General features: G+C 42.1%; 1 protein-coding gene across 1 annotated transcript in view; it reads right to left on the minus strand.

Moving 5' to 3' along the window:
- Positions 1 to 840: 840 nt before the first annotated feature.
- LOC134585372 (uncharacterized) overlaps positions 841 to 14,697 on the minus strand; it is a 36,654-nt gene continuing 22,797 nt past the window's right edge. Inside the window, exons 2-3 of the mRNA XM_063440775.1 lie at positions 6,986 to 7,098; positions 841 to 1,463 (exon numbers count right to left, since the gene is read on the minus strand). Of these exons, the coding sequence (XP_063296845.1) occupies positions 902 to 1,463; positions 6,986 to 7,098 (675 nt within the window). The 3' untranslated portion in view covers positions 841 to 901. The remainder of the gene's footprint in view (positions 1,464 to 6,985; positions 7,099 to 14,697) is intronic.

Genomic DNA, 14,697 nt, shown 5'->3' on the forward strand with positions numbered 1-14,697 from the left:
TTTTACTGTATACTTCTAGTTTGACTTAAGTTTGAAATTCATTTTGAATGCCACGTGTTACCTTTCTCACCCACTACATTACACCCACAAAGAATGAACGTAAATCCAAAACCAATATGCTTTTAAATGAATGCTTTTATTGTAAAAGAAGAAGCAGAGAGAAATGTTTTCTTTTTTCCCAAGAAGCAAATTATCCAGAAAAAGCAACGTCCCATATCATGTGAAATCATGTGCGCGTGGAAATGTATATATTATGAAAATATACTGAAAATAAAGGAACAGGTTCTGGGTGGCAGACTGAACAGTTGGTCAAACTAGGCACAGATTCAGGATCCATCTTTGCTGAAGGCCCATTGGAACCAGCTCCACCTTAAAATGTTTGACTGACGCAGACTGAACATTGTAACAGTGTGTAAGCCAGTGCCAAGGACCTCCTGGCACCATAAAATTCATTTGGATGAAACTGTTATGGTGCCCAGACGAGGCTCAAACTGATAGAGTTAAGGGGGTAGATCAGAAGCCATATGAGGTGGTCATTCACTCAGCCCCTGCTCCTGGTTAGACATAAATGCCCCTGACTTTTTTTGGCATGGATTTGCACTAATGCCCCCCTCCCCTCCCAGGTCTGCCGCTGATGTAACTATGGCAGGATGCCACATGAGTCTGACTTGAATAAAGGTATTTGGGGTTCTCTGTGCCCAGCGGTAGAAGTAGCAAGGATAATACGTTTATCTGTTATACATGTGAACTTTGTTATTGTTGTAAGGGGTGGGGGGTAGATTACTGTCAGTCTGCCCAGTAAAAGCCAGTTCCATATTGATTTGTGTGTTACAGACATAAAGAAATAACATGATACTGTCCGGGACACAGCCCTCTGTTTGGTTACAGATTATGAATTGGGTTAATTTACACAGTTTGCATTAAAGTTATTATTTGGAAAGCACTGGATGCAGTTCTGGTTGGGGCAGCGATACAGAAGCATGTGATCATTAATTGCTTTGAATCGCTCTCTTTGTAACTGGGCATCAATATTTAATTCTTTGTTGTATATATTATTGAAGACAAAAGCTTTATTGTTTATATCTGTAACCTTATTAAACTGGTTTAGCTTTGTTATAATACTGAGAGGCCCATTGGGTACAGTGCAATAATTGTAGCATGGTGAATATTTAGAGAAGAATATTACACATCCAGCAGGGGGAGCTCTGTTCAGTAGTTGTAGAACTGGGGAATTATTAACGGGAGTCAGAAGACGGTGCTCTGCATGATCTCCACTTCCATCGGGCCGTCGGAAAAAAGAAGCCATTACCATTCTTTCTCCCTCATGTATTACGCCATTTATGATGTCATATATGTTAATTCGATTCTTATCATTTTCCAGAGCATTCCTTATAGTGTCCGCAGTCAAATCTCCACATTCAGTCTCCGTGAACTTGATCACACAGGCGAATTGGTTATTAATTCTGCATTGCGATAAAGAGAGATTAGAAAATATAAATAACAGTTGCACAGAATGATAAATTAAAAAACATTAAAAAAAAAGTAAATGTCACTTATTGTCCTCAGATTTCAATAAAGTTTCAATCTGTAAAATCTGTGATTACAGCTCTTTGTATTATAATTTAGAGACCAGGAATAAAGTCATACTGATTATTAACAGACATTAGAAATGCTATAGACCAAACATCACATTAACCACTGATGGCCCGTCAATAAGCAGGATACACAATGTATAACTTCTCCGATCACAGCTCAATATGCAGGATACACAATGTATAACTTCTCCGATCACAGCTCAATATGCAGGATACACAATGTATAACTTATCTGATCACAGCTCAATATGCAGGATACACAATGTATAACTTCTCCGATCACAGCTCAATACGCAGGATACACAATGTATAACTTCTCCGATCACAGCTCAATATGCAGGATACACAATGTATAACTTCTCCGATCACAGCTCAATATGCAGGATACACAATGTATAACTTCTCCGATCACAGCTCAATATGCAGGATACACAATGTATAACTTCTCCGATCACAGCTCAATATGCAGGATACACAATGTATAACTTCTCCGATCACAGCTCAATATGCAGGATACACAATGTATAACTTCTCTGATCACAGCTCAATATGCAGGATACACAATGTATAACTTCTCCGATCACAGCTCAATATGCAGGATACACAATGTATAACTTCTCCGATCACAGCTCAATATGCAGGATACACAATGTATAACTTCTCCGATCACAGCTCAATATGCAGGATACACAATGTATAACTTCTCCGATCACAGCTTAATATGCAGGATACACAATGTATAACTTCTCCGATCACAGCTCAATATGCAGGATACACAATGTATAACTTCTCCGATCACAGCTCAATATGCAGGATACACAATGTATAACTTCTCCGATCACAGCTCAATATGCAGGATACACAATGTATAACTTCTCCGATCACAGCTCAATATGCAGGATACACAATGTATAACTTCTCCGATCACAGCTCAATATGCAGGATACACAATGTATAACTTCTCTGATCACAGCTCAATATGCAGGATACACAATGTATAACTTCTCTGATCACAGCTCAATATGCAGGATAGACTATAGATAACTTATCTGATCACAGCTCAATATGCTACAGATAACTTCTCCGATCTCAGCTCAATATGCAGGATACACAATGTATAACTTCTCTGACCACAGCTCAATATGCAGGATACACAATGTATAACTTTTCCGATCACAACTCAATATGCAGGATAGACTATAGATAACTTCTCCGATCACAACTCAATATGCAGGATACACAATGTATAACTTCTAAGTCCCGTTCGAAGATTCGAACGCTTGTTCGAATGGGACTTAGTCAATTTCTCGGTGTAAAATAGACCGACCGCACAGCCCAAATCCATGGAACTGTTTTGGGCAAGAAAATGTGCTTGCGGTCGGTCATAAAGGACTTCCAGCTAACTCTTTAACCCCTGGATGGAATTGGCTGAATTTTGGACATGTTTGTAAGTAAAGTGTGCTGATTAATAATATGTGGCTTTTATGAATATTGGATGTATAGTTTTGGAGTTATAAAAATGTATAAGTTTTAGCTTGGAGATAATTGAGTAGATACAGTAAGAAACTCAATTATCTCCCAAGCAGAGGGGAGGGAATATGTGGGATGTAACCATTATCTGGTTGGTTAATGCCTAATTGCCTGTGGGCGTCATCTTGCAGGGGAGCATTGCATAAAAGCAGAGTACCTGCCATTAAATATGAGTTCTTCTTCACCCTCAATCTAGAGTCCTGTCTCTTATTGGGGGAATTGCTATATCACTACAAGGGATTGCTATGCTCTGCATGCTCCCTTGGATAATCACTTCTAAGCTCTTTTAAGAGCTTGTTCCTGCTTGACTCTCTTGGAGGAGAGGTTCACCCACTGGAACCTTGAGCCTTGTCGTAGGTCCAGGGTGGGTAGGAGACGGCGAGACCCCAACCAAGCTGTGGCGGTTCGTGGGGTCTGTGGTGGTTGTGGTGTCTGCGGAGCGCTTGGAGCCCTCTGTAAGCGCTAGGAGCATCCTTCAATGGAGGTACCCAGTTGGGGTGCCAAGTGATCCGTTACAACAAGCACCTCTCAAAGTGAGCATGTTGGGTCAATGCTGACTGTGGTGTTTTATGTAAATAGGTAGGTTTCAGTCATGTTGTGGTTGTGATATAAAATGTGTGGCTAGGGCTTGTAGAGAGTTAGAGAGAGAGAGTGTGTGTGTATAGGGAATGTAGTGAGTGTGTGTGTATAGGGGCTGTAGAATATAGATTATGTAATGTGTGTGTGTGTGTAAGGGCTATAGAAAGTGTGTTCTAGTGTGTGCATAGGTGATCAAGAGTGTGTATGTCAGGGATGCAGTGTGTGTGTAGGTGGTGCTGTGTGTTCCTATAAGGTATCTATTGTGCATAGGGCATCTAGTGTGTGTAGGGGAGTTACAGTGTGTACAAGCGATGTAGTGTGTGTAAGTGGTGGAGTGTGTGTATAATGGATATTGTGTCTATAGGGGGATCTATTGTGTGAGTGTGAGGGGTGCAGTGTGCATGAGGGTTGCAATATGTGTGTGGGAGGGTTGCAGTGTATGTGAGGGGTACAGTGTGTGTGAGTGAGGTGTGCATGAGGGTGCCAATATGTGTGTGTGTGAGGGTTGCAGTGTGTGTGAGGGGTAGAGTGTGTGTGAATGAGGGGTGCAGTGTGAGTGTGAGGGGTGTGAGTGTGAGGGGTGCAGTGTGAGTGTGAGGGGTGCAGTGTGAGTGTGAGGGGTGCAGTGTGTGAGTGTGGGGGTGCAGTGTGTGAGTGTGAGGGGTGCAGTGTGAGGGGTACAGTCAGTGTGTGTGTGAGGGGTGCAGTGTGTGTTTGTGAGGGGTGCAGTGTGTATATAAGGGTACAGTGTGTGTTGGAGGGGTGCATACTATTGTTGAGAGGTATTGTGTGTGGGGGTGTTTGTATAGGAGAAAAATATGTATTTTATTTTTAAAGAAAAAAAAAACAACTAAATATCTGCCGTCCCTTCTTACGTTTGGCCAGGAAGGTGGGAGATGGCAAGCCCTGGTTGTCTGGTGATGGTGCATGAACTCTAGCCTGCAGGCTCCTCCTCTTCTTTTCGGGTCCTCAATCAATGCTTTCTCACGGCGTTTATGCTTAGGCTGGATGTCCTCATTGAAAGCGTGAGGACATCAAACATCATTTAGCAGTCTAAAAATCCACTAAGGACTGTCTGTAGAAAGCCACTAGAGGTAGAGTTAACCACGCAAGGTAATTATTGCAGATTCTCAATAGCTGTAATTATTGCAGGGCTAAGGAGACAGGGGCACTGCACCCAGACCACTCCAATGAGCTGAAAAGGTCTGGGTGCCTATAATGTCTCAGTTCATAGTACATATCAATGAAGACGTACTGTAAATTGAGACTCACAGAGTGCGGTGTATATGAGCATTAGGAAAGAATTCTATTTAAATCATGTATAGTAAAGGAAGCTGGGGCAGCAACTGACAAATGAGCTGGTCTTCAAACACAAAGACATAAGAATATCCAATATCCCTCCTTTTATTACTGATATTTATTTCCACAGAGATGATATTATAAATTTATTAAATAACCGAAAATATTTATTGAAATTAGGAACTAACTGAAAAGAAAAAAACACAAAGGTATTTTGGACAAACCGAAAACGGAATGTGTGAATATAATATTTATCCAGAGCACCAATCCGTAATCCGTAATCCGTAATCCGTAATCCGTAATCCGTAATCCGTAATCTGTAATTGTTCAGTTTTAATTAACTTACCTGGTTTAGTTTGTCCCTCCCTATGGCTAGGAGTCCATGCAGTTTTAGCCAGGGAGGAAAGGGTCCTTTTTGTAGTTCATATAAGAACAGGGTAGATGATGTGGCTGGTTAGGAAGGTGGATTAGCAATGTTGTGTATAAGTTTCGAGTCTGTCGGGGGCTCAGAACCTGCTGGATGTAGGGGTATCTGGGTATACCCCTACCATGGTTATTTAAGTACAATTGTTGACACTTTCTTTATTATGATGTTATTTATTGTTTGCTATATTGTTCATGTTTTTTATTTATTGTTTGCTATATTGTTCATGTTATTTATTTATTGTTTGCTATATTGTTCATGTTATTTATTTATTGTTTGCTATATTGTTCATGTTTTTTATTTATTGTTTGCTATATTGTTCATGTTTTTTATTTATTGTTTGCTATATTGTTCATGTTTTTTATTTATTGTTTGCTATATTGTTCATGTTTTTTATTTATTGTTTGCTATATTGTTCATGTTTTTTATTTATTGTTTGCTATATTGTTCATGTTTTTTATTTATTGTTTGCTATATTGTTCATGTTTTTTATTTATTGTTTGCTATATTGTTCATGTTTTTTATTTATTGTTTGCTATATTGTTCATGTTTTTTATTTATTGTTTGCTATATTGTTCATGTTTTTTATTTATTGTTTGCTATATTGTTCATGTTTTTTATTTATTGTTTGCTATATTGTTCATGTTTTTTATTTATTGTTTGCTATATTGTTCATGTTTTTTATTTATTGTTTGCTATATTGTTCATGTTTTTTATTTATTGTTTGCTATATTGTTCATGTTTTTTATTTATTGTTTGCTATATTGTTCATGTTTTTTATTTATTGTTTGCTATATTGTTCATGTTTTTTATTTATTGTTTGCTATATTGTTCATGTTTTTTATTTATTGTTTGCTATATTGTTCATGTTTTTTATTTATTGTTTGCTATATTGTTCATGTTTTTTATTTATTGTTTGCTATATTGTTCATGTTTTTTATTTATTGTTTGCTATATTGTTCATGTTTTTTATTTATTGTTTGCTATATTGTTCATGTTTTTTATTTATTGTTTGCTATATTGTTCATGTTTTTTATTTATTGTTTGCTATATTGTTCATGTTTTTTATTTATTGTTTGCTATATTGTTCATGTTTTTTATTTATTGTTTGCTATATTGTTCATGTTTTTTATTTATTGTTTGCTATATTGTTCATGTTTTTTATTTATTGTTTGCTATATTGTTCATGTTTTGTTTACAGATATGGGTCGTTGCCTCTTATGACATGTGGGATGACTTTATTATTATGTCTGTTATTTATTATTAACATTAAAGCTGTGGACATATTTAAACCATAAACCCATTAGTGTCCATGTTTTCTTGGGTGGGTTTTCATGTAAGGGTTTATTTCCACCTGCGCATATGGCGACGATGCGTCTGTCGAGAGAATACAGATGTTTATTGGAGCTTCAAGTGGAAGGTTTTAATGTTGTGGCTGATCAGAGTACCACGGTGGCAATAGCTCTGCACAAATGTTTTCCAATAGCAATCAACAATGTTTAAATACCACATTCACTACCCAGTTCCTGCATTGTGATTAAAATAAATACATCCTTACGTAAAGGTCCTGGTGATATAATCGTTTATATTTCCTATTTCATTCGGTGTAAATCCGGTTGTTGTTAGGCTCCAATAAGAAAGCAGGAGGAAGAGGACAGACAGATTCTGCACCTGGAATCACAATAGTGTTTATAGTATTACCCCCTTTGGTGTCTGTCCTTGCAATCTTTAGAATATCAGTCAAGGTCAGTCAGTCAAGCCATAGGAAAGCATTGGGTGGCTATTGCACATGGACTGCGCATGCATGAATCAATGTATCTCTATGGGGAAAGTTCAGTGCCACCTGAGTGACTGCTACTGGGGGTGTGCCAACGCAGCAATGTAAACACTGCGTTTTTTTGAAAGGCCGGGATTGACCGCAGGCCTTCGGGTAAGTCGCAAACTATTGCGAAACAGAGCCGCAGAACACCTGGCATTATGTTCACTACAGTAAGCAAGGAATTGTGATAATGGCATAGAATAGTTTAATATATATATATTTACTGTGTTTCAATGCAGGAGTTGAAAATATCCTAGGTTTATCATTTATCTACGTTTGCTGAAATAATAAGATATTTAATAGGCCACAAAGTCTGTTTAGCAATGAAGGTATAACATCGCACAGCCCTCTTTTCGGTTCTTTGTATTTGTTGCAGCCTGTTAGTCACAGCTAACCAGGTCTATAAAAAGTTTTCCTGTGTGTATATGCCGAGAGAATGGCTATACATCCGTAATGACAGTCTGACATTGATACCGGAGAAACTGACGGAAGCGAAGCACAGAGAGATGGACACAGGTTTCTTCAGGAAGGAAGAGATTCTTTATTGGATCACCGATCGGGACTCAGAGGGACTAGCGTCACCAAAATACCACATGTTCTGAGTCCCGGACAATAGTGCAGGCTCCTTATATAGGCACATAACTCCTCCCATATTAAGCTCCACCCGCACATTCTCTTGACCAATCAATACAAATAAGAATTAACTTCCTGCTTGACCGCATGGCTTGTCCAGCACAATGGAGGAGGGGAATACTACATCCTGTATTCTTGCACATGCTCCGTACACTACTGATCGTATCTTGCCTCGTGCAACCAACTGATCGATACGTCAGCATATGCACGTACACATGCCACGTGGTAATCTCGGCCTACTAAATTTATTTTTACCGAGATTCCACCACATTCCCCCCTTTGATGCCTCTTGATATTTCACAATTACTTGAGGCATCACTTAACCTTGGTTTGCATACACCGCAAGTTACCTTGAACCAGACCAGACTTATCTTATGATGTGAATCTTTTAACACTCATCTTCCTGCATTGGTTCTCCCTGATCTAGAGCCTTATACTTATAAATCGCCATTATCTGTGCAGCAGCCTTCCTCTCTGCTATATTTTCTATCAGGCTTTGCACAGACCTAACTACTAAGGGTATAAGACACGGCAGGAGTAGACACAACATTAAAATCAGTAGGACTCCACCTACCACTGCCTTAAGCCCTCCAAACCACTCATACCAGCTACCAAACCAACTACTTGGATTGTACCCTTTCCATACCTGAGTAGGCACATGCGCTAGTTTAACCATATGGCTAGTAAGCTCAGCTATTGCTTGCCCTTCGTCATCTATTTGAAGACAGCAATTGCTCAGGTTAAACTTCCCACATACACCTCCCTCTACTGCCAAAAGGTAATCCAAGGCTAATCTATTTTGGTAGACTGCTGTCCTCATCCTGGTGTTATGCTTTGCTAGAAGATTGAGCGCTTGTGATGTCTCGTTGGTGATAATCTCAACCACCGCCTGTAATCTTATAATTCGGTTGAGCATATAAATAGGGGTTCTATAACCAAAGGTACCATCTTCTGCCCACGTGGCTGGCCCATAATAATCTATAATACGCTGGGGAGGCCATTCATCATCTTCCCAGGCGCCTATCTCTATGGGCCCCCTTTTCTTCCTATGATTCACATCATACACTTTAACACCTAAAGTCTCACCTGTTTCAATAGGTAACAAGAAGAAGGATGGTTTGAGCATACCCAACACACATGCCCCTTCCCAGTCCTGTGGCAACTCCGAATAGGCTTTCTTACCACAGATCCAGTACAAATTTGCTGGGGCTCTCCAGGTAGATGTGATGGATAAATCAAACCACACATCCTTTAAATTGGCGTATCTAGCAAACGGGTTAGATGGTTCTGAGACATTTGAAGCCGACCACCAAGTTGTATTCTTTGTATCATCATCATAAGCTTTTTGCCCTAGACAAGTTAATTCTCCTACAGAAGTGTTATACATTATTCCTTTCCTTGCTATGCAAACATAACCTATGATGGAGGTCTTTAATCTCCACTCAGATTTACCTCTAACACTCATATGATAATCGGCTTGTGTAGATATTAGTTGGTCAACTGCCTCAGAACTGGACATTACCTCCTTTGCTTCCCAAGGCCATTGGTCTCCCATGTTAGTACCTCCACACACATAGCAGTTGGTAACATCAAGACTACCGGCAATACTTTCGGCTAAATCAATAAACAGGTTTTTAGCATTATGGGGGATCTTATTATCTATACTCATCTCTTCATAAAAGGAATGGTATACTTGATGAGTTTGGGAGGATACCGTATCAGTCTCTATCCCTATAAACAATACTGTCCCAGGATCTAAACCCGTCCCGTATATTTGAAACCCAAATAAATTGCCATATTTGTGTCAGGATCGGGTCAGGGATCCAACACGCAGAGTACAAAGAGTAGCAGATACGTATACCGGTCCTTAGAATGGCCGGACTTAACGTAAAACTACGTATAGAATGGTCAGAGACAAGCCGAGGTCGAGGGAACGAGAAGACAGGTAAGCGAGAGACAAGCCGGGTCAAGGATAACAGAAAGACAGGAGAGTAAATACCAAAGCCGGGTCAGAACCAAAAGACAAGAGAATAACAGAGCACTGTGTGACTAGGCAGACTAGAACCACGACAGGGCAATGAGTAAATGAGAGAGCCACTGTTAAGTATCCTGGCTAGGGAGAGAAGACACGCCTCCGGCGAGTCCTGATTCGTCTCCCGAGATTTGAGTGACAGGACGTTCCGGGTTGGTGTCATGACGTCGACCTCCGGTCCTCCTGCTATAAAAGGAAGTGACTCCCTCGCGGCCGGCGTTAGCAAGACCGAGTGAACCGCGAGGGGCCGAGGAGACATGCCGTCCGGACGGATAAACTTCTAAGTCTCTACCTCTCTCAGAGGTAGAGGCCTCAGGTACCCTGACAGTACCCCCCCTCTCAGATACGCCCACCGGGCGGAAGGAGCCGGGGCGAGATGGAAAGCGGGAGTGAAATGCCCTGCGAAGGCGAGGAGCATGAACATCCTCTTGTGGTACCCAACTCCTCTCCTCAGGACCATAACCCTTCCAGTCAACCAAATATTGTACTCTCCCCCGGGAGACACGAGAATCAATAATGGAGTTAACCTCATACTCCTCCTGACCCTCCACCTGAACAGGGCGCGGAGGGGCGATTGTGGAGGAGAATCTGTTACAGATTAGAGGTTTCAGCAATGACACGTGAAAGGAGTTCGGGATGCGTAAAGTAGCTGGGAGAGCTAGACGATACGCCACTGGGTTAATTCGAGTCAAGATCCTGTAGGGACCAATATAACGAGGAGCGAATTTCATGGAAGGAACTTTAAGGCGAATATTCCTTGTACTCAACCAAACTCTATCGCCTGGAACAAAATTCGGAGCCGCCCTTCTACGTTTGTCAGCATGTTTCTTAACCAGTATAGAATTGTGTAGAAGAATCTGTCGAGTCTGGTCCCACAACTTCCTCAAATTGGCCACATGGACATCAACCGACGGCACTCCTTGGGAAGGAGAAACCGAGGGAAGAATAGATGGATGAAAGCCATAGTTCATGAAGAAGGGGCTTGAATGCGTAGAGTCACAAACGAGATTGTTGTGCGCAAACTCCGGCCAAGGAATCAAACCGACCCAATCGTCCTGGTGTTCGGAAACAAAACAACGTAAGTATTGCTCAATCTTCTGGTTGGTTCGTTCGGCAGCTCCGTTAGACTGAGGATGATAGGCGGACGAAAAATTCAATTTGATGCCTAATTGAGAACAGAAGGCTCTCCAAAAACGTGAAACAAATTGGGAGCCTCTATCAGAAGTGATCTCCGAAGGAATCCCATGCAAGCGAAAAATCTCTTTAGCAAAGATCTCCGCCAATTCAGGAGAAGTCGGGAGTTTAGGCAAAGGTACGAAATGTGCCATCTTGGTAAACCTATCGACTACGGTGAGGATAACAGTGTGCCTTTTAGAAATAGGCAAATCCACAATAAAGTCCATTGCCACACAGGACCAAGGTTTGTCAGGAATTTCCAGAGGTTGTAGAAGGCCACAAGGAAGCGAATGCGGTAGTTTAGTCTTAGTACAGACCTCACAAACTCCGATAAAATCCTTAATATCCTTCCGTAACGAAGGCCACCAGAAATCCTTGGAGATCAAAGAATACGTCTTGCGAACACCCGGATGACCAGCCACCTTACTCTCGTGAAGACACTGTAAGAGCTCCAATTGGAGTTCAGGAGGAACGAAAAGTCTGGAAGCCGGAATCAGTCTAGGTGCCAGATGCTGCAAGCTCCTTATCTGATCAAGTAGCGGAGAATGGACTTTGAGAGTAGTGTTAGCGATAATGTTACACTTGGGTACTATAGAGGACAAAACCGGCTCAGATACGGCAGCAGGTTCATATTGGCGAGATAAGGCATCGGCTTTAGAATTCTTAGAACCTGGCCTATATGTGAGTACGTAGTTGAAGTGAGTGAGAAATATGGACCAACGAGCCTGTCTAGATGATAGTCGTTTAGCCTCTCCAATATAGGATAAGTTTTTTTTTTTTTTTTTTTTGTCAATCTGATTTTTATTAAGGCATACAGTATGGGGTACAAAAGAGAAGACGGGGGAAACGTTTCAGCGAGTTACATTATAGGGTTGGTACAACAATACACATAGTTAGAGTACATTTCCAGATTTTCAATGCCTAATTATTTTTTTTTTTTTATGTAGTGTAGTTATATAGATGTGACAACAGAAGTTCTATGCAAGCTAGACAGGTTTTTAGTTATTTAAGATTTCGTAAAGCTGAGTAACGTAAAGAAAATACAGGCCTAACGGTAACACGTGACAACATCTCCTATGTCGGACTGCCTCATGTTATATTAGTGGAATAAACAATACGATTGGAAACAGAATGGCTTATTTGTCTTAATCTTGCTAATCATAAGCAAAGTATCAAGTGAGTAATTAAGTGATGTAAAACAGTGCCCTGTACTATCATGCATGGTTATCAAGGTTATACTATGGCTGTGATTACTGCAGTTTATGTGGCTTAAACATGCTTCAAGTTGCATAAGTACCCAGTACTGCTCGGTGTGTCAAACTAGGCAAAGTAGCTTTTCAGATACCGGGTATTGAGTTCAGTTGTATAGCAGTCCACATGCCTGGCAACAGGAGGGTACGTGGTAGGGCTTTGCCAGTTGCCTTCATCCGATCAGTAAAAGAAAAGGACCTAAAACTCAAATTATGGTGCATGGCGTTTGAGGGCTAGAGCAGCTGCTCAGATCGTTAGGTAGGAATGTCCAGCACAGTGCCAGTCCATCAAGGTAGCTGAACCGTCTTGGTAGCATTCAGCCAATGCCGGTCAGGATCCAGGCAGGTGTCGGACGGATAGATGGTCGGTTGTTCGGCAGTGTAGTGAGGTAGACATCAGGCCGTGGGGTAAGCGTGCAGAGGGATTGAGTGCGGTGAGAAGCTTCTCCCCAGCTCCAGGCTTTACGTTGGGCCCCCACCTCGTGTCCACAGACTCGGGTACCTCTCTGGGCCGGGTCTTTCCCTGTATGGGCGCTGTGGAGGGATCTGGTGGTTCTCCGCCGCCGGCGGCGGGCGACCCTCCTGCGGTGTGGTCGGTGGTTTGGAGAGAATCTCCTGTCGGGCCTCTGCCTAGAAGGGCACTCCGCCATTGAAGGATTGGCGGCCATGTCCGGGATCTGCCCTCTCCGGCTCGCAGTCTCCCGCTTCCCCACTACTGCAGGTTGGTTGGGGGTTTGGTGTAAACGCCGCTGCTCCAGTTTTTCCCAAAAACTATTCAGCAGAGCATCTAGGCGTACATGAAGGGGCTGAGTTTCTGCAGGCTCCGTGTTGAGGATTGTGGTCGCCATTTTGCGGTTCACAGCCTGCTGGTGCGGGGCCTGTTGTGGAGTGCCGTCGGTTTTTGCTTCGTTTGTGGGCTGATGGCACGTGTCGATGGGGACCGGGATAACCCCCGCCGGTCTTGGGGGGGGGAGGGAGGTCCGATACTGCGGGTGCTGTGAGGATCGGTGAGCTGGGAGAGCGGCCGCCTCTCTCCAGCTCTGCGAGTTGTAGGCCTCGGCCCTCCGGTTCAGCATCACAGCGGGCATGTAGTCGATCAAGGTGTCTCCCGGTACCCCTGCTCCTGTGTGACAAGGCAGGGTGAACTGGGGTGCAGAAATTGTAGATTACCCCCTGATTTTTGCTTAAAACCGGGATCAGGCTCAGGAGCTCTCAGTAAACGTGTCTGTTCAGCTCCCCGGTCAGGCCCCGCCCCCCTAGAATAAGTTTTTATGATCTGTCAAAATCGTAACAGGATGTAAAGTACCCTCCAACAAATGTCTCCACTCCTTCAAGGCCATTATAACCGCTAGTAGTTCCCTGTCACCAATGTCATATCTGCTTTCAGTACCTGACAATTTTTTGTAAAAGTATCCACAAGGATGTAATGGTTTATCAACACCCAACCTTTGGGACAGAACAGCACCTATACCTGTCTCAGAAGCGTCAACTTCGAGTAGGAAAGGTAGTGTAGTATCAGGGTGAACTAAAATTGGTGCGGAAGCAAACAGCTCCTTGAGTGTCTTAAAAGCCAGAAGTGCTTCAGTAGACCAATTCTTAGTATCAGCCCCTTGTTTGGTCATATTGGTGATGGGAGCAATGATAGAGGAGTATCCCTTAATGAAACGTCTGTAGTAATTGGAGAAACCAATAAATCTCTGGATAGCCTTGAGACCCTTAGGTAAAGGCCAATCTAATATGGATTGGAGCTTCTCCGGATCCATTTCAAACCCCTCCCCAGAAATCACATAACCAAGAAAGGTAGTTTGGGATTGGTCAAAGCTGCATTTCTCTAGTTTGCAGTATAAGCCATGCTGAAGAAGTTTGTGTAAAACCCTTCTGACTTGTCCGTGGTGAGTTTCAATATCCCTGGAATGTATAAGTATATCATCAAGGTATACAATCACACAGTCATCTTGAAACTCCCTAAGAACCTCATTAATAAGGTCCTGAAATACCGCCGGGGCATTGCAGAGACCAAAAGGCATTACAGTATACTCATAGTGCCCATATCGAGTATTGAATGCAGTTTTCCACTCGTCTCCGTCGTGAATTCTCACCAAATTATAAGCACCTCTAAGGTCTAACTTAGTGAAAATCTTAGAACTTTTTAATCGATCAAAAAGCTCGGTGATCAAGGGAATCGGATATACATTTCTGATGGTTATCTTGTTAAGACCTCGGTAGTCAATGCAGGGTCTTAAAGAGCCATCCTTCTTTTTAACAAAAAAAAATCCAGCCCCAGCAGGAGAGGAGGATCTTCTAATGAACCCCTTGTCTAGGTTTTCACGAATATACTCCTCTAGAACTAAGTTTTCATT

The sequence above is a fragment of the Pelobates fuscus genome, chromosome 2 (assembly GCF_036172605.1).
Source record: "Pelobates fuscus isolate aPelFus1 chromosome 2, aPelFus1.pri, whole genome shotgun sequence".
NCBI classification, from domain to species: domain Eukaryota; kingdom Metazoa; phylum Chordata; class Amphibia; order Anura; family Pelobatidae; genus Pelobates; species Pelobates fuscus.